This window comes from Myotis nattereri (assembly GCF_964212035.1).
Source record: "Myotis nattereri genome assembly, chromosome: 7".
NCBI lineage: Eukaryota > Metazoa > Chordata > Mammalia > Chiroptera > Vespertilionidae > Myotis > Myotis nattereri.
Window position 1 is genome coordinate 14,632,068 of NC_138082.1, and position 22,561 is coordinate 14,654,628.

Sequence of the window (22,561 nt, forward strand, 5' to 3'; positions counted from 1 at the left end):
CTTAACCATTTTTAAGTATACAGGCTCAATAGTGTTAAGTATATGCACATTATTGTGCAACAGACTTCCAGAACTTTTTCATCTTGCAAAAGTTATACTTCACAATAAACAACTTCCCTCATTTCCCCCTCCTCTAGTCCTTGGCAGTCCCCATTCTCCTTTCTGTTTTTATGAGTTTGACTACTCTAGATACTTCATAGAAGTGCAGTCATGAAGTATTTGTCTGTGACTGCTTATTTTACTTAGCACAATGTCCTCAGGATTCATCATGTTGTCGTGTGTGACAGGATTTCCTTCATTTCTAAGGCTGAATAATATTCCGTTGTTTATATATACACCACATTTTAAAAATGTGTTCATCTGTGAATCAATATTTGGGTTGTTTTCCTTCTATCTCTTGGCTATGGTGAATAATGCTGCTAGGAACATGGGTGTGCAAATATCTCTTCAGTATTCTTCTCTAAATTCTTTTGGATATATTCCCCAAAGTGGGATTGCTGAGCCATATGATAATTCTATTTTTAATTTTTTGAGGATTTGCCATAGTGTTTTCTATACTGGCTGCATTATCTTACCTTCTTAGCATTATCTTACCTTCTTACCAACAGTACACAAGTTTTCAAGTTTCTTCACATCCCCATCAAATCTTATTTGCTTTTGGGGTTTTTGTTTTTTCTTGTAGTCCTAATGGCTGTGAAGGGTATTCCTCATTGTAGTTTTGATTTGCATTTCTGTAATGATTAGATGGATATTGAGCATTTTTTATATGCTTTTGCTGGCCATTTGTATATCTTTGGATACATATTTATTCAAGTCTTTTGCCCATTTTTTAATCAGGTTATTTTGTTGTTGAGTTGTGGGTGTCCTTTGTATTTTCTGAATATTAACTCCTTATCAAATATATGACTTGCAAACATTCCCCTGTTCTATAGGTAGGTCTTTTACTCTGTTCATTGTGTTCTGTGCAGAGGTTTTTAAGTTTGATGTCACATTTTCATATTTGCTTTCATATTTACTTTTACTTTGTTGCCTGTGCTTTTGGTGACATAGCCAAGAAATCACTGCCTAAACCAGTTGACTTAAAGCTTTTCCACTGTTTTCTTCTAGAAGTTTTATGTCTTGGTGTTTAGCTCTTTAATCCATTTTTATTTAAATTTTGTATATGGTATAAGATAAGGGTCCAACTGTCTTCTTTTGTGTGTTTTCTCAACATCATTTGTTGAAGAGACTTGTGTTAGATTTTTAAAAATGCCTTGAAATAGAGAGTTTGTGAGATCTTTCTATTCAAAGCAGGGATGGGGAATATCCAGCCTGTGGGCCATATAAGGCCAATGAAATCATTTGGTCTGGCCCTGCCAAGGCATTAGAGGTGAGTTAATTATTTGACCAAATAGAGCAGGCTGATTTGTAAGTTGATAATTCTGTATGGCCTGCGAATGACAGAAAAAGGTTCCCCACCCCTGATTTAAAGGATGATTTTTCACACTAAAATTTGCCTTAATCATTTCTTAGTTACTGATATTGATAGAATTTCAAGTTTTATAGGTATGATGCAGAACATTTTAATAAACATTTTAAAAAGGTAATTTTTAAGTGATTGTTAAGCCCTTTTGGTTGTGGAGTTTTCACATTTGGGGTTTTTTGAATCAAACTTCTGTAGTATATTAAAATTAAATGTTTGTATAAGGCAATTTCCAATTCATTCTGTATGTCTTTCAAATGCTAAATTTAAAATGATGTGAGCTAACTCTCTAAAAAGAAATGTATTCCAACCCAAAGTAAGTGATATAGAAATGTTACATAATATTTCCTTTTTTGCTTATAGGGAAGCAGCACGAGAGTGTCGTAGAAAGAAGAAAGAATATGTGAAGTGTTTAGAAAACAGAGTGGCAGTGCTTGAAAACCAAAACAAGACACTGATTGAGGAGCTAAAAGCACTTAAGGACCTTTACTGCCACAAATCAGATTAATTTGGGATTTAAATCTCACCTGTTACATTGGACAAAGAACTGGCTTGGCCACAACCAGAAAGACAAAATAAACATTTTATTTTCTAAACATTTCTTTTTTTCTATGCGCAAAACTGCCTGAAAGCAACTACAGAATTTCATTCATTTGTGCTTTTGCATTAAACTGTGAATGTTCCAACTCCTGCCTCCACTTCTCCCTTCAAGAAGTTTTCAGCACCAGGAATCATGAAGAGACTTCTGGAGTTCATCCCTCATCCTCCTTAAGAAGTAATAATTGATTGACTTGTAAATTGATGGGGGAAATGAGGAAAAGAAAATTTTTTTTAATGATTTCAAGGTTTGTGCTGAGCGCCTTGATTGCCTTAGGGACAGAATTACCCCAGCCTCTTGAGCTGAAGTAATGTGTGGGCCACATGCATAAAGTAAGTAAGGTGCAATGAAGAAGTGATTGCCAAATTGACGTTTCCACATTTTCATTGTGAATTATGTAAAATCATTAAAAGAAATACCCTCTAAAGAATGGTGTTGAAGAAAGTAAGAATGAATTTGGAGTGCTTTCTATGTACAATTTCTTCAATACTGAAAACGTCCTTCATTCTTAAAAACATTCTGTATTAACTACACCTCTTCCGTAGGGCAGTTGTTGCTTCTTAATTTAGTTCTGTATGTGTTCAGCATTTTTGAATACATTAAAAGAAGTAACCAACTGAATGAAAAGGCATGGTATTTTAATTTTAAATTAAATTGAAATAAATGTAAGTACAAATTTTGTTTTAGTTAGTACTAAATTCTTAGTAAAAAGATGCTCTACTCAAACCAGCCCTCTGAGTTATATAGCAAGGTTTTTAAATAAATGTTTTTGTCATCGCCTTCAAAAATATTTATATTGTCACTCATTTACTTAAAAACAATTTCTAATTAAACTGTTCCCATTTGCACTTACATTATACCACCAATAGGAAAGCCTTCAAAATGTTAAGTAAAGCAAAGTGATATGTTTGTTTATAAAATGTGTTGTAGGAAAATACTTATTTTAAATCTTTCCCGTATTAACATACTTTAACGGAATATCTCTACTGAATTTTTTTAATGAAGTTGTAAGAATATAGCTCTGACAAGTACACTATCAGATGTGACAAGGGAGGTAATTTTCTTCAGACATGTTTGAATGACTGCTGTACTCTACAACATTTAGATTATCATTCTTGCTAAGTATTTTTCTTCTTCTAAAAAGGATAATTATGCTTTCAGTTTCCAGTGTGCTATACTAGTATAGTCTTCGTCATTCAATAAGGGAGATACCTGTTTTAACTCCTGACTGGAACAGTCTGTGCTTATATGTACCATACATTGTTTCCAATACTTTTTGTTAATTACTCATTTTATCACTAAGCCTGATAAATCTAAAAATTATTCTTTAATAGAAAAATAAAACTAATAAAAGAAAAATAAAACTAAGGTGGATTTTAAAAATTGGAGACTGACATAATGTTAGATATCATTTCTCATTTGAGAAGGTTATTTCTTTTAGAAGAGAGTCAAGAAAATTAATATTTTATGTTTAGTTATGGGTTATTTTTTAAAGTTTACTTTGTTAATGTGTTAAAATATGCAGATGGGTGTTAATTATTGGGTCAATTTTTTTTAAAGAAAAAATTTTAATTAATATTTGTAAAAGGTATATTTCTGTTTGTAACAAACCACTGCCTTTTTTCAAGGATGAACAGAGTTTATGAAGGAGCATCATTCTAAGAATTGAGTGATGTAGTATATTTGGACAATATACCAGATGCTCAACAAGGCTTTCAAACAACTGTAAAGATTGATGTTTATCCTGCTGAGCTATTGGGGAATGTTATAGTATAAAAATTATTTGTATACCAGTATAGAGATGTCATTTTTCAAAACTGGTTTAACAGAAACCAAGCAAAATCACAAATTTGTTCACCAACTAGAATTCTTTCGTAATTAGTCAAAGTGAACATCTTGAATGTCAAGCTTTATAAATGAAAATTGCCTAGTATTTAGCAAGTTATAAATGAAAGTCACACATTTTTCAAAAGTTAGGGCTTTCTATTTAATAAGAAATTTGGTGTCCTCTTAGTCCCTGATAAATCAAGGCAATCACTTCCATATTAACTGGTTGGGTTTTTAAGTTATAAAGAGCAGGTCCTTTATACCTTGAGGATGATTGCACTGGTTTGAAGTTAAGTTACTTAAATGGTGAGATAACAAATGTATTCTGTTGCTAAATCTGTTTTAGACCCTTGGAGAGACTTGAAGATTTCAGTTTATAGAAATTAGGCATCTTTTGTGCAGACCTTTTTTTTTTTTAAACAAGAATTGGGGGAAAGGTTAGTTTTTATGCATGCAACTTTGAGAATTTTTATTAAGAAAATGACATAATGAAAAAAAATATAGCCAAGAACATAAATGGCCATGTTACCAGTAATAATTGTTTTTTTCTCTTCATATTGGCCAAAAGGGAATGAAAATGTTATCATAGGAATTTGTACATATGCTACTGATTTGCCTAGAAAATAGTTTGGTATCACTTTGCAAACATAGGGCCATGTGGCACTTTTATCTATAGGACAGATGAATAGAGATGAAGTGGATGGGTTTATTTTTGATATTACTCTTATTTTCAAGCTTTGATAGTGTTTAACTGAAAAGTGGTTTAGAAAGGGCTAGATCCAATGTGTTCACATTAAAAAATTGATATCAGATGTAATTTTAAGTTCATTTTTTTCAAACTCAAGTACCATATTGGCAACCATAATACTGTCATGGGTGCTGTGTTCTTTAGATATTCTTGGGGGGGAATGGCATTTGTATGATATATGTGTACATATATATATATATATACATACAGTATATAATCTGAAGCTCTGAGAGCTCTTAAGTCAGGAATGCCGAGTATTATAGTATATTGAAATTTTACATTTTTGCGTGTTCTATTGCATACCTTTTGGTAGTTTCTTGGACTGTATTACTCCAGCACTCATGATTGATTTTTGTCTTCTAATTTTCTTCCAAGTGTTTTTATTTTTAATTATTATTGTTCGTTTTCTTTGGCTTGATACTTTTAAACATGTTACTAGTCACTTGAAAACTCCCTCCACCCCAGAGTATTTGGTTTTTCTCTTTGTCTCTGGCAGCTACAACAGTGGTAAGAACATTTAAAGATTGCTTCTAGGAGGTACCGCTCCTATTTCAGAAATCATCCTGGGGGAGGAGTTTTGGTCTTTTCATTTGAGCAGGGATTTGTCAGGATGTGTGTTTTGATGGAAGGTCAGTAGCAGTGCTAGTATCTGAAAGCACAATGCCAGCCAGGCAGGCTGTCCAATCAGAAGTCATCCGGCTGAAGTTTATCTCTGGCTCTCAGGCCTAATCCCTACTATCATTTTGACCATTTGGGTGACATGTGGAATCATACAAAGGCTTGGGAAGAAACAAGTTTGTTTAAACCAGAATGCTTTTACTTACTTGAAGTGACTTCAATCTAGACTTCTTCTTTTCATTTTTATTGTTTTAAATTCTGTGATCAGCTACAGTCAGCATAAATTCGTCTCTTTATTTTGAAGATAAAAAAGGCTGCTTCATTTTGCAGGATTAAATAAAGTTTATATCTTAAAGATTTTTTTCATTAAAGTGTGTTTTAGAAAGTGACTATATACATTTTTAGTTATTTTCAAGAGGCTTTATTTTATTGCCTTTGTAGCCCTGAAGACTGTTGGTATATTGTTTCCCATTGATTTAATACAAAAGTTGTATATTTGTTTGGATTATATTTACATTATGTTCTTTGTAAATGTTTGGTGTAACTTGCACTTTTAAAAATTACCCGGTTTGGGTATTATCAACTTGAGAAATTCCCTCATCAATTAATTGTCAACTGACTTTTTATGTGTTTCTCCTTTCTTCAAATAATGGGACTTTTTTTAAATGAAAACTTTTCATTGATTAAAATATTGTAGCACCTACAGTCTAGCCTTATAGTTGTAAAAGAAAAATACCAGTAAATTAGATCTAGCCCCATTAATTAGAAGATGCAGCCTGAACCCTTATTCGGTTTCATCTTGGATAAAGGTAGAAAGAAAAGCAACTCAAGTGAATAAATATTTCCAATTTTAAATGAGTGTCTTATCCTCACCCCAACATTAATACTATTTATAGGATGTCAAGATATCCATGGATTTGTCCAGAATGGTAAAAGAATTTTCAAGGCAATTATTGTCATAGTGGAGACCACATGTAATCATTTGAGTAAATTTATTTCTCTTAAAATTGGCCTGGTTAACATCAAAGAGATGCTGCCTAAATTTGACTGCTTTCAGATGAGGAGGGAGAAAGAAGTGTGCTTAGTAAGCCTTTAGATCAGCGGTTCTCAACCTGTGGGTCGCGACCCCTTTGGGGGTCGAACGACCCATTCACAGGGGTCGCCTAAGACCATCGGAAAACACATGTATAATTACATATTGTTTTTGTGATTAATCACTATGCTTTAATTATGTTCAATTTGTAACAATGAAATTGGGGGTCACCACAACATGAGGAACTGTATTAAAGGGTCGCGGCATTAGGAAGGTTGAGAACCACTGCTTTAGATGAAGAGCTGTGGGATAAAATTTGCTCACTCCGTTGTACAAAGCACAACCAGAACTTGTGAGTGGCTTACTTGAAGTGACTTCATACATCTTGAATACTTTTAATGTTGATGTGTTGACTTTTTTAAGTTGACTGCACAGTCACTGTATGTACTAGGAACTGGTTTCCTTGACTTTCTAGAATCATTGGCTAAGAGAGGCACTAATCCCTGCGGGGTTGAACATATCCTGAAGCTGAGTCAGTATGGAAGAATTTAAAATAAATCAAACAGGGTGCTGCAGTTCCATCTGTCTCAGGCTCACGGTAAGTTCTTACTGATTAGTGAATGTAGCTAAAGCCTTTGTCTGTGTCCTCAGGGGCAGACTTCAAGAGGGACCAGATAACGTTTGAATGGAGGGATTATATTTCAGGTGTTTTAGCTTGAAATTTATTTTTTAAAAAAATAAAAATGGGGGGGGGGCGGTAATAGAACAAAGCCTGTGAAGCAAAATTGATATTATAAAACAGGCAGAGTTGTTTAGCACAGAGAAAATATTGACCTGTCTGCATTCTGGTACTGTGGGTGCAGGTCCTAGCTTGGTATAACGATACATTTTTAATTCTCACCAGCAAGGAAAAGGAAAAGGAACAGTCTTCAGAAAATGTCTGCAAAGGGTCAAGCAGTAGAAAATTCGAATGTTACTGACTTTATACAGGCATTATTTAATGCTTGCCTACAGAAGTATAGCATTTCCAAGCTTCTGTCTGAGAAGCATTTCAGAGATGTGAAAGTAAATCTGAGGTAGTTGAAAAATTGGTAAGGACAGGAGAAAATCCCTGCAGATACGATCTTACATTAGTTGGCCAAGTGAAATGATCTAGCATTGTGTTTGGGAGGTTTTATTTTCTTACGTTTTTAAAACTGAATTGGTAAATACTTTATAGGCGTATTTTTATCCAGGTGCCACTCCAATTTGTGTGTGTAATAAAATTATTTATATTAAAAGTGGGAAATAACTTGTCAACATTTTTCTGTGAGTATAGATTAGGGGTGGCAAAGAAGAGTGCTAGTTAGCAGTTTTCCAATGTAAAGTTGTCCCTAACTGATTTGTCCACATGTTGGTTATCATCCCCACCCAAAAAAGGAATTATCCTAACCTGGATGTATCACTTGAAAATTTTTAGAAACAATAATCAGGGAAGTTTCTAGAGAGTGTTTGCTTTTTTTGGTTTTCCTTTGAGGACTGGGGTAACAAATACCTCCCCCAAAAATTATCAGCACAAAACAGGGTATTGATTTTCAACTCTGATCTTGCTATTGGAGTTGAATACTAAAGAACTATAATGAGGAAAATACATTTCTAATACAATTTCCTACATTCTAGAAACATCCCTGTTTTAATTTTTTTACTTAAATCTTTTTGTGCTTTATCTGTAAAGAAATAAAATGTACTGAATTATAAAGCATTTTATTAACACTATGTACATAGCTGCTTTGTGTTCAGAATGGTAGCATTGCTTTGTATATTAAAGTGATCCTTGTGAATTTGTGAAATATTGTCATAAAGTCCTTTTTCTTACTGTAATCTTTGTGGTAAAAACTGTCATTGCCCTTTTACACACATTTATGTGCAGTCACATAAAACATGCTTTTAAAAACTCAGAGTCTCTTTTTTGGGGATGGGGGGTCTCTATCTTGTTTTTTGCTAGTAGTGTTAAGCTATATTTTCTTGGACTTATGTTTGTTACTTTTGTTAAATGAGCAAAAGTTACGTTAGAATATATCACAAGCTTGTGTTGCAGAGCAGCAGGAAACTAATTCAAGCAACAAGAACTTATCTTCAGTTAATTTTACTGTCTTTCTAATTTTTACCACACGATGTCTTTGTTCAGTAAGATTGAACAGTGCCTATTTGAAGATTCGGAGATGTTACTGCTCTATTGAGACAACCAATGGGAGACGTGTGACCAACTATCTTTGATGTCATAAAATGCATGTTTGCATTGGAAGAACAATAATTGCTAACTTCTCAGGTCCCCTTATAATTCTGAAGTTCTGTGATCATATGAAAGGAGGGAATGTGTTTAATCTGCTCCTTGCTTAAAGCATATGAATAAAAGACTCATACTATTTATTGATTCAATTTCTGAAAACAGCAGTTGCATTTATTCTAAGTACTTCTAAATTGTCACGATGTGTTTATGAAGCCTGTTACACCTGCCACTGTATTAAAGGAATTATCTGACTTTTTTTTTTTTCTTCTACAAAGAGTGGCCACCACATAATTTATTATACAGTCAGACATTTTTGAGAGTGAAAGGGTGATGTTAACAGGGACAACGGACATGAATGAACTGAGCTACCTGGCCAGGGCTTATAATGCTTTATGAAAATGTAAAACAACCCAATCGATGCTTTCTTGGTAGAGCATCTAGGCATCTTGAAGCTCTCCACCCCAAATCATTTTACATATATCATTCAAAGTGTGTGTGTGTGTGTCTACATAGATACATATATGTGTATATATTACTGATTTCAGAAAGCGAGAGAGAGAAACATCAGTGATGAGAATCACTGATCAGCTGCCTCCTACATGCCCACATTGGGGATCACGCCCACAACCCGGGCATATGCCCCGACCAGGAATTGAACCCTCACCTTCTGGTTTATAGGTCAATGCTCAATCACTAAGCCATGCCGGGCAGGCCAAAGTTTAGGAATTTTAAAGCAAAGGAGCTGAATTCCAATTACTACAATGATTTCTAATAGCATGCCTGAATGTGACTGGCCTTTCGTTAGTGCTGACACTGCACGGCTCTTATTTTACTTGTTTTAACCCTTTGAGTGCCAACCAATATCCTAGGAACTATGCTAAAATGGCCAAGGCATTTTTGCTGATTTTACAGCAGTTTAGGGAAAAAATGAATCGCAAGTAAATGAAGTTATATATTCAAAAACTTAAGGAAACCTTTACTACATTGGCATACTTATCATCATCACTAATAAAAGCAGACTTAGAACTGGACGCCATTTCAAAGCTTTGATAGCACTCCCGCCACTTTGGGCGAGAGGAGGAGCGCGATCGTGCTCCCTGGCACTGGGGGGGGGGGGGGGGGGGGGCGTAAAAGACCACATTCATGTACAATACTGGCATTTCATGGATTTGGCAAACAATGGGTATTTCTATTTCTTGGGCATCCATCAGAATTGTGTTGAACTGATACACCACAGAATGCTCAGAACTTTTAATTCACCTTTATTTTTAAATATTTTTATTGATTTTAAAGAGGAAGGGAGGGAGGGAGAGAAACATCAAATATGAGAATCACTGATCGGCTGCCTCCAGCATGCCTCCGACTGGGTATTGAGCCAACACTCTGGGCATGTGCCTGACTAGGAATCAAACCTGGGACCCACAGGCCAAGGTTCTATCCACTGAGCCAAACCAGCTAGGGCAATACTGGGTGTGCGACTTCTTTCATCAAGTCTATCAAAGATAATCATGAAACAACATTGCAATCATTTAACCCAAAGATCAATATCGTCTAAATGGAATGTATCTTTTTCACTCAACAAATTTACTACTAGACACTGGGGAGGCAAAATAAAAGAGCATTCCTGGCCCTCAGGAAGCGTACAGTGTTCCGGGGAATCCAAACAAGCAATGACAAGTACGCTACGTAAGGAACCTGTCCTTGGAGACTAAACTCTCATGCAGGGGTGAGATTTAAAACTTTCATTGTCATCCTATGCACTATGAGGAGGCAGGGAAAGCCTAAGAAAGAACTACAAAAACATCTGAGAAACGGGAAAGGTGAAGGGAAAAGCTATGGCTTTTGCTTTATGAAGATGATAACCTAGTCACAGCACATGGAGGTCCAAGATTTTACATGCTTTCAAAAGTAACTAAAACATTATTTTTTACTGATTCCTTTGTTCATAGACCTACATCTGACATTAATCCAAAAAGCATGCTATGAGACTGTAGAAAACTTGCACCCCAATCTCAAACCACCAAAATTATTTAAGACCGAAACTGGCAGACAAAAGGTTTCGAAAGCATTAACAGCTCAGGGAATGTATGTTAAACTTGTTTTATATTCAGAAAATTAGAAAAAAATGGGCTAAACATATATCTCAGAATGTGTTTAAAGTTATTTGCATGACTTAGCCTCTCACTAAAGCAAAACAAGCTCACTGCTTTGAAGATGCCAATACGCCAGCCCTTCATGGTATCAGTGAAAACTGCTTATCAGGAGGGAGCATAGGGGATACAGAAACAACATGAACCAAAGCTCACCCTTCCTCTTAATGTTAATTGAGTTTCAGAGTGAGTGAAATATGACTATAAAATCACAGCAGTTTGTTCCTCGAGAACCTTTGGTTAGACTTTTTGTACAGTAAGCCATTTCATTAAACATGGTTAGATTCCCCCTGCTAACACCTTACTTGACACATTTAATGACAACATTCCTGTAAATTACAGCCAACTATAAGCCCTCCCTCTGGTTTCTCTTCTGGGCTTTGTAAACATGTACATCTTTTTCAGGATCATAGTGAACCTTACTCACGGAAAATTGCCTCTCCAGCATGGCTAAGAAGTTGTTGTCCCGTTCGTAGCGGATTCGGCAAGCTAAAAGAATCACGGAGTGGCTGCCACAGAGATGCGCCAAAGTCTGCAGAAGGTCCGTGAATGTTTCTTCTAAATATATGATATCAGCTCCAAGTATCAGGTCAAACTCTCCAGGTGAAAAGCTCCCCAAATTCTGTCCCCAAGTCAGCTCCTTAACCACGGCTCTGGGTTGAATATGCAGAGGTAAGTTGGCTTCAACATTTGATTTAAGAAATTCTAATGCTACTTTTCGATCCGTGATAGTCACCTGAGCACCTAGAAGGTGGGACAGAGAGAAAGTAATGGGCGCGTCAGTACAACTCATAGGTCTCGGGTCAAGTTCAACGGCAGGGTGGGTGTCTGTAGATATTCCACCTGATGTGCAGACCATGCCCTTCAGGGTGGCTGCAGATTAGAACAATGACCAGTGGCTCCTTCTGCACGGCCGACTGTAGAAGTGAACCTTATAAAACGCAGGGCCCCAAGTGACAACAAGCGGGGCTTCTCAATTCTGCAGGCAGAGCTAGCCCTCCCTCCAGAGGCGCCTGCCTCTACGTTTCATTCATTGGGTCTCAATCTTGGAGTCAGTAGGCTTCAGGGTGAAACGGAATCCAACAATGAAAAACCTGGGAGCAGATGATTACGAAGAAGACAAGATACCAGAAACAGGGAAGGGCTACTTTCTGGGATTAAAGCTTTAAAAAGAATCAAGGAAGAGATTAATTGGCTACGAAGAAATCCGAGCCTACTTCTCCTTATGCTGTTACAAAGCAGCCAACCTATATGTATTTGTTACGTGTGTGCACGCGTGTGTGTGCAAGCGTGATTATTGAAAAACGGTAAACTTAGAAGTTACTAGATTGTGGTGTACTCTCTGGCTCTCAGAAGCACACCCCTGCCTTCCTCTTCCTCCTCTCCCTGCCCCCCACCCCCACCCCCAGGCCTTTTACTTTAGCCTTTCTCTCTCCTAAGCTCCAAGGGCCCTTCTCCTGCCTCTGTAACTTGTTTCCTGAGCCCACACAGCCCAGCTGGCTCACTTCTACTACCTCTGTAACTTCCTAAGTAATCATTCTCTTACAATTTGAAAAGAAATTCCTAGGTTGTATTAAAGTGCTGTAGGTTAAAATGTGGGCGCATGTCCTCTAAGTGCTAGGTTTCCACATGCGGTGTATAAAATTAATGAGGCAATATTTTACTCATCTCTTTCTTGTGGGCTTTTACTGTGAACAAAAGATCCACCAATTTTTTGAACCAATATATGTGAGAGGCTGAACCCTTAAAATGAAGCACCAAGTAAATTCAGCCCCGAAACGACCCTGTTTGTCTACATTGTAATACCAACTTAGCATGTATAATCTTGTTTAATTTTGGCCCTATCAATTCTGAAATTTGAAATTCTGTTTCATTCTTTCCTAAATTTCCCACTGGCCCCCTTCTTCAGTTCATTATCTTCACGGGTAATCCCCCCGGATTCCGGAGCTGCTGTGGTAAGCACCATTTCAGGGGTGTCTTATCTTGAGCTGCAACACTAGGTTAGGACAGTATGTAATTCATTCTGACATTTACAATCCTGAGTGTGAGGCTGTGAGAATGTTCCAGTTGTTAGATGTTACAAGCATGGACCTACCGCTTTGTCTATCCATTGCTAGGCAGCGTGCTGCCTGGGAGCGGGAGTCGGTGATCCTTCATCTCTCCTGAAAATCACAGACAGCCTTTCCCGGTTCAACTCAGAACTTTATCTCTGGAGATTATATATATATAGATTGATTGATTTCAAAGAGGAAGGTAGAGGGATAGAGAGATAGAAACATCAATGATGAGAGAGAATCATTGATCGGCTGCCTCCTGCACAGCTCCTACTGGGGATGTGTCCGCAACCAAGGTACATGCCCTTGATCGGAATGGAACCCGGGACCTTTCAGTCCGCAGGCTGACACTCTATCCACTGAGCCAAACCGGTTAGGGCTCTGGATTTCTTAACAGTCACAGATCACTGTGCTCACAATATGGGGCGATCTAGTCATTTGCATATCATCTCGGTGTTCATTTCAATAGTTCTTCGAAGCAGACCTCCTCTAATGCCTGTCTCGGGGATTTCCGAGGCTGCTTCTGACTGACCTACGCGGTGTTCCAGGATTCTTAATAAGATCCTGATGACAGCTGACCATTTCCCTGGAACATCTATCAACTCCACAAACATTCGAGTGGCCACTAGACAAAAACCCTCACCCTCCCAGAGCCTGCATTCAAGTGAGGAAATAGACAATAACAGCCTTTAAAAAAAGAATATCCGTCCAGTATGTCAGTGAGAGATATGCACCAAGGAAAAAAATAAATCAGGAAAGAGACATGTAATGTCAGGCAGTAAGGGAGGCGGGCGTGAAATTTTAGGCAGGGTGGGAGGGGAAGGCCTTGAGCAGACTGAGGCAAGGCCTGAAGGAAGGAGCTGCCGAAGGCACGGGCACAGGCACGCAGGGGAAGGATGTTCCTGGCAGGCAACAGAGCAAGGGCAGAGGCCGGAGGGGAAGGGAAGGCGGAGGCCAGAGCGGCTGGGATGAGTGAATGAGGAGCAAAGCAGAAGGAGATGAGGTCACGAAAGTAACAGGAAGGGAGGCAGATCACGCAGGGCCTGGTCGGTCCTGTTTTGAAGAGGCTTTGGGCGAAAGAGGTGACGGGATTAAGCACAAATTGGTAGTTACAGAATAGTCACAGGGATGTGAGAACGGCATAGGAAATAATATCTGAGTATATTATTGATCACAATACAGTGAGGAGGCCAATACAATATTCAGGTGGACGCTGGTGGCTGGCCCCTGGGTGAAACCACCCCAGACACCTTCCACAAGCCACCTTCAGACCCGGCCCCCACCAGTCAGCACTCCCCGACTTGCTCGGTGATAGTCTTTGAGGAGCCTTATCCTGGTGTTCCCGCCCCACCGGTGCCGATTTCTAGACCAGAAACAAAAATACTCAGAGAGCCAATCGCACTTGATAAGCATTTACTTTGTGCCAATCAGCGAGCTAACAGAGTCCCACACACATCCCATTTGGTCATCAGTGTGCAATGAGTGCGATGGTTTCCCTGTGTTACAGGGAAATTGCAGTTTAGAAGTTAAGCAACTTGCCCAAGGTCACTCGGCTAGTGGAAGTTAAAAGACGTGTCAAAACCAAGTATCCTTCTAAACCTAGGCGCTTTGCCACCCTGTGTCCCTATACCAGCCAGTGAAGTTTTTGTTTGTTTGAATATATTTTTTTATTGATTTCAGACAGGGAGGGAGAGGGAGAGAGATAGAAACATCAGTGATGAATCATTGATTGGCTGCTTCCTGCAGGCCCTCTACTGGGGATCGAGCCTGCAACCTGGGCATGTGCCCTTGATCGGAATCGAACCTGGGACCCTTCAGTCCACAGGCCGACACTCTATCCACGGAGCCAAACCAGCTGGGCAGTGGTCAGCAAACTAATTAGTCAACAGAGCCAAATATCAACAGTACAACGACTGAAGTGCAAATAACAAGATGAGAGAGAGAGAGAGAGAGAGAGAGAGAGAGAGAGAGAGAGAGAGAGACGCCCAGCTTGCATGGCTCAGTGGTTGAGTGTCAACTTATGAACCAAGAGGTCACTGTTCAATTTCCGGTCAGGGCACATGCCGCGGTTGTGGGCTCGATCCCCAGTGTGGGGCATGCAGGAGGTGGCCAATCAATGATTCTCTCTTATCACTAGTATTTCTATTTCTCTCTCCCTTCCTCTCTGAAATCAAAAAAAATATATTTTAAGAGAGAGAGAGAGAGAATTTAGCCTTGTTGGATTGGAGGTAAGAGCACCAGCAGATAGCCCATAACTCCTAATAAAGAAATACAGCGGGGAGAAAAAGAATCATGTCAGGGGAAACAAACAGTGGGTTTTACATCAATAAAACAGCAGACGCACCTCTCAATGAGCTCCACTCACAAGGGCTCAAGCTCGCGCATCACACTCACCCAGCAGGGCAGCCACGATGCCCACCAGCCCCGTCCCAGCACCCAGCTCCACAGCAGAGCGGCCCCTGAGCTCCACGGCTCCCATCTCCAGGTACGTGGAGAGGACGACGGCCTGCGTCAAAACACAGGGGGTTATGATGAAGTCAGCAAGTGCTGGAGTTTCAGGTAGGCTCTGCGCTGGCAGGAGACATCGCACCCCTTGCCCACAGCAAGGGTCAACTCCCAGGCGATCCGCGCACACGGGAACTCGGGTGCTGCTGGGAGGTGACCCCTCGAGCAAGCACAGCACAGCGTCCCGCAGAGCGGCTGCCCCAGGCCCTGAAGGGGACGGTAGCGGTCCTCGACACGGCCCACACAAGACAGGGTCCTGCTGAATCTGGGAAGATTCATTCTTATGCGTCACTACCTACACTCGAGGCTTCCAAGACTCTCTGGCATGAATGGTCTCTGGGATTCTGCTTAAGGGAACGTCCAGTTTCTAAACCAAGCTCAAGTCGGCAAGGCCACAACATCTCCCAGAAGGAAAAGCAGAGCAGCACCCAGGCTCCCGGAGCTGCATGCCTCCCTCTGGGCATCACCTGGCAGGAGCCCTCACCATGCATTACTGGGCATCAAAAGGTGAGTTTCAGACACACTGGATACTTGGCGTGTGGTTTAGCATTTGCATACAATTCTACAGAAGCACTGAACACTGTTAACATGATTTTAAAATCGTTTGTTTTCATGGCCACTTACTATTGGTCTAGTGAGCACTTAGGAGGCTCACCCATTCCTCACTACTGTCTATTTTTACTACTTGGTCTAGGAATACTTCTCATGCAGTTACCTTCGACTAGGTTCCTTAAAGTACTCGGTTAGAACATATTGATTTTTATTTCTAAATGTGCCTCTCACTTCAATACAATGCAAAATCTGTAAAATTGTATCTATATCACGCAGTTATCCAACATCAAATGAGCTGCCTCCTAGTCCGAGGTGTGGTGCTAGAATCAGCCGTGGGCAAACTACGGCCCGCGGGCCGGATCCGGCCTGTCTGAAATGAATAAAACTATTGAAAAAAAAGACCGTACCCTTTTATGTAATGATGTTTACTTTGAATTTATATTAGTTCACACAAACACTCCATCCATGCTTTTGTTCCGGCCCTCCGGTCCAGTTTAAGAACCCATTGTGGCCCTCGAGTCAAAAAGTTTGCCCACCCCTGTCTAGATGCTGGGGGCAAGTCACTGTCACATGCAGCTGAGGACAGTGCTCGGAGAGGAAGTAAAAAGGCAATTATAGTATAATTTGGGGACCATTACAACCACCCAGAACTTAAAAAAAACACATGGCCCTGGCCAGTTTGGCTCAGTGGAGGAGAGCATCGGCCTGAGGACTGAAGGATCCCGGGTTCCATTCTGGTCAGGGGCACATGTCTGGGTTGCGGGCTCGATCCCCAGTAGGGGGCGTGCAGGAGGCAGCCGATCAGTGATTCTCATTATTGATGTTTCTATCTCTCCCTCTCCCTTCCTCTCTGAAAGCAATAAAAAAATATTAAAAAAACACACATGATCTTCAGTTTGGGCTTTGTCATTTTACAATATCCTTTGTGCAGTATTTTAACTTAACGTTCCTTTACTTGCCCCTAAAATGCAATCTATTTTGGGGAAGATGATCAGGAAAGTGATTCTAGTGGGTAGAAGTATTTTTGGAGCGAATGGGGTCATGAAAATATTTAAAAATTGAGCATGGTGATGGTTGCATCACTCTGAATTTACTTTAAAAAACCAGTTCATTATGCACTGTAGGTGACATGTACAGTACATGAGTTAGATCTCAACAAAGCTGTTCTTTCATTTCTTTTTAAGTAAAGACCAGTCTTATAATCAATTGCAGATGTTTTCAGAGCCCCCCCCCCCCCCGCGTCCCCAGGATTTGCTTACCGCGTCCCAAACCACGGCTGCGACCCCCAGTTGCCTCCAGTCCTGGCGGATCTGGATGGTGTGGTTGGCGAAGGAGAAGGTGGCAAGAGGCTTGTGGAATTTCTGCAACCCCATTTCCGCGGTCTCCTCATAGGGCACCAGGGCCATTTCCGCTGTGCCAGCTCTCTGCTTCCTTTCCCCTGTTGGGCAAAAGAATCCTGCATGCTCTGGCCAGAAGTGCATTCTCTCTTAGGTGGCCCGAATGCTTTTTTTAAGGTCGTTTTATGGATTCAAAAGAATAAACAGAGATGTGGAAAGCTTTTGTCGAATTCCTTTTACATGGTTCTTCTTCCAGTCTCGTGGGACGTGAGATGTGGCTCTGAATTCATCCCAAAGGATGTCTTTGGGCAAAAGCACCCAGAACCGCACAACTCCTGCAGGATGCCCTACACACTTCGCTGTCAGGACTCGGGAGGGGGCTTGAGGGCGAGCGAGGCGGCATCGGGCCCGGGGGAAGGTAGCGCTCTCTGCACTGCCCCGGCCCGCGTGGACTGCAGCTGCACCCGCCGAGGTGGGCAGGGTGTTTCTGCCGTTTTGTTTTGGTCTGGCCTCCACCCCTCCAGGCGGTGCGCTCACTGGTGACAGCCACGGACCGCGCCTGCCCTGGGACCGCGAACGGCTCCACGGTCCTACTTTTTGGCGGACGGTGCACGCACTCCCCACTCCGGAGACTGGCAGTGAGACCCTGGCGGCTTCCCAGTCGCTCGCGGGGAGAGCGCGGCCCTAGGTCCTGAACAGACTCGGGCGTCCCGGCTAGGCGGCCTCCCCAGGGCCCCCCAAACCCGCCGCCGCCCGCCCCTCTACAGCGCCCACAGGCGCGCGCTTCCTTCCCGCGGGCACCGGAGCTCCCGGGATCGGGGTGGAGATGGGAGGCGGCGGAGGGGTCCACAGCGCCCTCGGGGACCCCCGGCCGAGCGGGACGCCCACCCACCCCGGGGTGCCGGGAGCTGCCTGGAAGGCGCGTCAGGCCGCCCCCGAGCGGGGCCTGGCCGCTACTCACCCCCGGAGCGGCCCTCTCGGCGCGCGCTGCGCTCCCGCCCCCAGCGGCTGCCGGGCCGGCGGGCGGAGGGCGGGGACGCCGGGAGGGGGCGGTGCAGGCGGCGGCGGCGGAGGGCGGCCCGGCCCGACGCGCGTTTCCGGTTTCCCAGGCGCCAGGGCAGGTGCCCCGCGGTCGCGGTCGCGGTTGCCGGCGGGGAGAGCAGGGGCGCGAGGACGGCGCGCACGCTGCGCGGGCCGGGAGGGGGGACCGGAAGCGCTGCCTGCGGGGTGGTCGGCCCGCACCCCAGCGGGTCCCCAGGGCGTTCGGCTACCAAGTCAGCCTCCCCCGCCGAGGGCAGCGCTGGCGGAGCGCGAGGTGCACCGGGGCTGGGGACGCTCGGGCGGCCGGTGAGAGGGAGCCCCCAGCGTGGCCCTGGCTGCGCTCGCGTGCTGGCTCCACGCTTCCGCGCGCGTCCTCTTGTGTATCTGGGTGCTGGCTCGTCTTAGTTGTCTAGGTGGCCGTGGGCAGGTGTGAAGGTTCGCTCCGAAGGGTCGTGGTCACCCACTCGTGCACGCGGCACCGAGGAAGGTCAAGGCGCAGACGCGTAGCCGGCCCTGGGCGCCCGGCCTGGGCTGTAGAACAGGGGGCGGGGAGGCGGCGCCACAGGGCGGAGGCTGCAGACCCGAGGCTGCAGTGAGCACCCCAGGGTGTGACCACACGGGGGGGGGAGGGGCAGGTTCCACCTTTACTTTTCTGCTTTGACCCTGACCCCCGGTTCCCTCACTCCACCCGCCGCCCCTCTCCCGGAGTCTCACCCGCGCTGAACGTTAGTGAATGAACGCGAGTGCTTTTCACCCCGGTACTCAGCTCGGGAAGGTCTCCTGCCGCGTGCGGTGAGCGGTGTGCGGTGTGCGCTGGGACCCCGCAAGGGTATTTTGAAGAGCTTTCCGGGTGATTCAGGCGCCGCCGCGAGGCCGGACGCACCCCCTCTCCCATCCCGCAGGGGGCGCGCCAGGCCTCTCCTGGCTTCCTTAACCGCCCAGCAGGAGGCTGGGCCTGGGGGCGCAAAGGTGGCTTGAAGTGAACTTTGAAGGTCTCTAGTGAAGGTCCTTATTTATTTATTTATTTGCTTTGCTGAGTTCTTTTAAATTTATTTTTAATATTTTATGGGATGTCTTTTTGAGAGCTGCTTTAAGTTCACAGAAAAACTGGAGAGACGGTGCAGAGATTTCCCATACACCCCCTGCCCCACACGTGCATAGCCTCCCATGATCAACATCCCCACCAGAGAGGTACATTTGTTGCAATTGGTGGACCCAACAGACACATTAACGCGCAGAAACCAGTTGGCATTAGGGTTCCTGCGTGGTGGTGTACATTTGATGGATTTGGACAGCTGTGTAATGACATGTACCCACCATTATGTTATGCACAGTAGTTTCACTGCCCTAAAAGCCCTCCGTGCTCTGCCTATTAATCTCTCCCTCCTCCATAACTCCTGGCAACCACTGGCCTTTTTACTCTCTTCATAGTTTTGCCTTTTCCAGAATGTCATACAGTTGTAATCATATAATACATAGCCTTTTCCGATTGGCCCCGTGAATGTAGTAGTATGCATTTAAGGTTCTTCTATGCCTTTTCATTGTTTAGTAGCTCATTTCTTTTTAGTGCTCAGTGACATTTCATTGTGTGGATGTACCACGGTTTATCCACTTACCAAATAAAGAGCATATTGGTTGCTTCTAAGTTTCGGCAATTGTGAATAAAGCTGCTATAAACATCCATGCACAGGTTTTTGTGTGCACGTAAGTTTTTTGACTCCTTTGGGTAGCTACCAAGGAGCATGATTGCTGGATCGTAGAGTAAGAGTATTTTTAGTTTTCTCAGAGACTGCCAAACTGTTTCCCGAAGTGCTCATACCATTTTGCATTCCCACCAGCAATGAATGAGAGTTCCCACTGCTCCTTAGCCTCACCAGCATTTGGTGGTGTCAGTGTTTGGGATTTTGGCCACCTTACTAGGCCTGTAGTGGTATTTCATTGCTGTTTCTGGTTTTTTTTTGTTTTGTTTTTTTTTGTGTTTTTTTTTTTTTTATATTTTATTGATTTTTTACAGAGAGGAAGGGAGAGAGATAGAGCGTTAGAAACATCGATGAGAGAGAAACATCGATCAGCTGCCTCCTGCACATCTCCTACTGGGGATATGCCCGCAACCCAGGTACATGCCCTTGACCGGAATCCAACCCAGGACCTTTCAGTCCGCAGGCCGACGCTCTATCCACTGAGCCAAACCGGTTTCGGCCTGTTTTGTTTTTTAATATATTTTTATTGATTTCAGAGAGGAAGGGAGAGGGAAAGAGAGATAGAAACATCAATGATGAGAGAGAATCATTGATTGGCTGCTTCCTGCATGCCCCCTACTGGGGATCCAGCCGGCAACCCAGGCATGTGCCCTTATCCAGAATCAAACCCCGGACCCTTCAGTCCACAGGCCGATGCTCCATCCACTGAGCCAAACCGGCTGGGGCTACTTTGCAATTCCTTAATGACATATGATATGGAGCATTTTTCCCAGTATTTGATATGTAATTGACATCTAACATTGTATTAGTTTAAGGTGTACAACATAGTGATTTGAAATATGCATATGTTGCAAAATTATTACCATAATAAGTTTAGTTAACATCTGTCACTCACACAGTTACAATTTTTTCCTTGGGCTGAGAACTTTTAAAATCTACTCATAGCAAGTTTCAATACAGTATTGTTAACTAGAGTCACCATTCTATACATTACATCCCCAGAACTTATAACTGGAAGCTTGTACCTATACTCATTCTTGCCAACCTCCACCTCTGGCAACCACTAATCTATTCTCTATTTCTGTTTTATCTTTTATTTTTGGGGTGTGTTTTTTTTTAGATTCCACATATTAGTGAGATCACACACTATTTGACATTCTCTGTCTAACTTACTTCATTTAACATAATGCCTTCAAGATCATCCACGTTGTCATAAATGGCGGATCTCCTTTTTTATGGCTGACTGTCTGTGTGGTGTGTATGTGCGTGTGTGTGTGTGTGTGTATCACACACACCACATTTTCATCCATTCATCTGTTGATGGAGCTTAGATTGTTTCCGTATCTTGGCTATTGTAAATAATACTGCAATGAACATAGGGGTGCAGATATCTCTTTGAGAGAGTGATTTTATTTCCTTCTCATATATACCTAGAAGTGAGATTGCTGGTCTTACGGTAATTCTATTATTAATATTTTTTAATCCTCATCTGAGGATATGTTTTTATTGATTTTAGAGAGAGAGAGGAAGGGCGAGAGAGAAGAAGAAAGAGAGAAACATTGATCAGTTGCCTCTCTTACCTACCTTGACTGGGGATCAAACCCAAAATCTAGGTATGTGCCCTGACCGGCATACAGGGTTATGCTCCAACCAACTGAGCCACCTGGGAGCCATGCTGGGGCACAATTAAAAAAATAATTATTTTTAATCGTTTGAGGTATCTCCGTACTGGTTTCCATAGTAGTTGTACTAATTTACATTTCTACCAATAGTGCACAAAGATTCCCTTTTCTCCACACCCTCTGTCACCAACACTGTGATCACTTGTCTTTTTTATAATAACCTCTCCAACAGGTATGAGGTGACAGCTCGTTGTGATTTTGGTTTGCATCTCCCTGGTGATGAGTGATGTTGATCACCTTTTCAGGTACCTTTTTCATGTGTCTGTTAAGCACCATTTCACGTACCAAATGGTTTGGACCGTTTTAAAGTCTGATTGTTTGCATATTACTGAATTGTAAGAGTCCTTTGTAAATATTGGATAACAGGCCTTTCTCAGGTGTGTATTTTGCAGCCAGTCCCGCCCAGTGTGGCTTCCCTTCTGTCTGTCCTCTCACTAACACCACACTGGATTACTGTATGAAGACTGGGGTCAGGGAGTGTCAGGCCTCCAACTTTCTTCTTCGCTTTTAATGGTACCATTTTTTTCTTTGTTGATCTTCTCTCTCTTTCCTTTTTCTCTCCTAGTATTGTCTTTCTCTTACCTCCTCTACCTCTCTGTGCTGCGTATCCCTCTCAACTTTTTTTTTTTTTTTTACCTCTCTTTTTCATATTTTCCCCTCATTTTGTCCATTTCCTTTGGGGAGCCATCCTGGGGCACAAGAATAAAGTATGTGCTTTGGAGCCAGAGAAACTGCACATTTTAATATTGCCTCTGACACTTTAGTTGGGCTGCCTTTGGGTAATTACTAAACCCTTCCTAGATCCCAGGTCCCTCACCCACCAAGCCTGGCACAGGGACCCTGGCCTCCCTCCTCCATCCTTCTCCTCATCTCCATTGCTTCTACTGAAATCATCATAGGACTTTATAAGACAAAACCTTCCCAGCCTCTCCAGCATTCTACAAACATGGCACATTTGCCTCATTGTATTTACTTGCAGTTTATC

At 42.4% G+C, this 22,561-nt stretch overlaps 2 protein-coding genes across 8 annotated transcripts in view; one reads left to right on the forward strand and one right to left on the reverse strand.

The window, feature by feature from the left end:
* Positions 1-3,394, forward strand: part of CREB1 (cAMP responsive element binding protein 1) — a 53,745-nt gene extending 50,351 nt beyond the window's left edge. For 5 of the 6 annotated variants that reach the window (XM_081095179.1, XM_081095181.1, XM_081095178.1 and 2 more), the window contains one exon: positions 1,826-3,394. In XM_081095179.1, the coding sequence (XP_080951305.1) occupies positions 1,826-1,970 (145 nt within the window). In that variant the 3' untranslated portion in view covers positions 1,971-3,394. The remainder of the gene's footprint in view (positions 1-1,825) is intronic. The other variant, XM_081095182.1, reaches the window with a different exon arrangement.
* METTL21A (methyltransferase 21A, HSPA lysine) lies at positions 632-18,150 on the reverse strand. Of its 2 annotated transcripts, XM_081095185.1 has the most exons (5): positions 18,115-18,150; positions 17,076-17,254; positions 15,154-15,265; positions 11,133-11,449; positions 632-731 (listed from the first exon to the last, which is right to left on the reverse strand). In XM_081095185.1, the coding sequence occupies exons 2-5, from the start codon at positions 17,220-17,222 to the stop codon at positions 708-710; spliced, it is 600 nt and encodes a 199-aa protein (XP_080951311.1). In that variant the 5' UTR covers positions 17,223-17,254; positions 18,115-18,150; the 3' UTR covers positions 632-707. The 2 variants fall into 2 exon arrangements, with proteins under 2 accessions (XP_080951311.1, XP_080951310.1); XM_081095184.1 differs by lacking the exon at positions 632-731 and having other exon boundaries at positions 9,801-11,449.
* Positions 18,151-22,561: the final 4,411 nt, after the last annotated feature.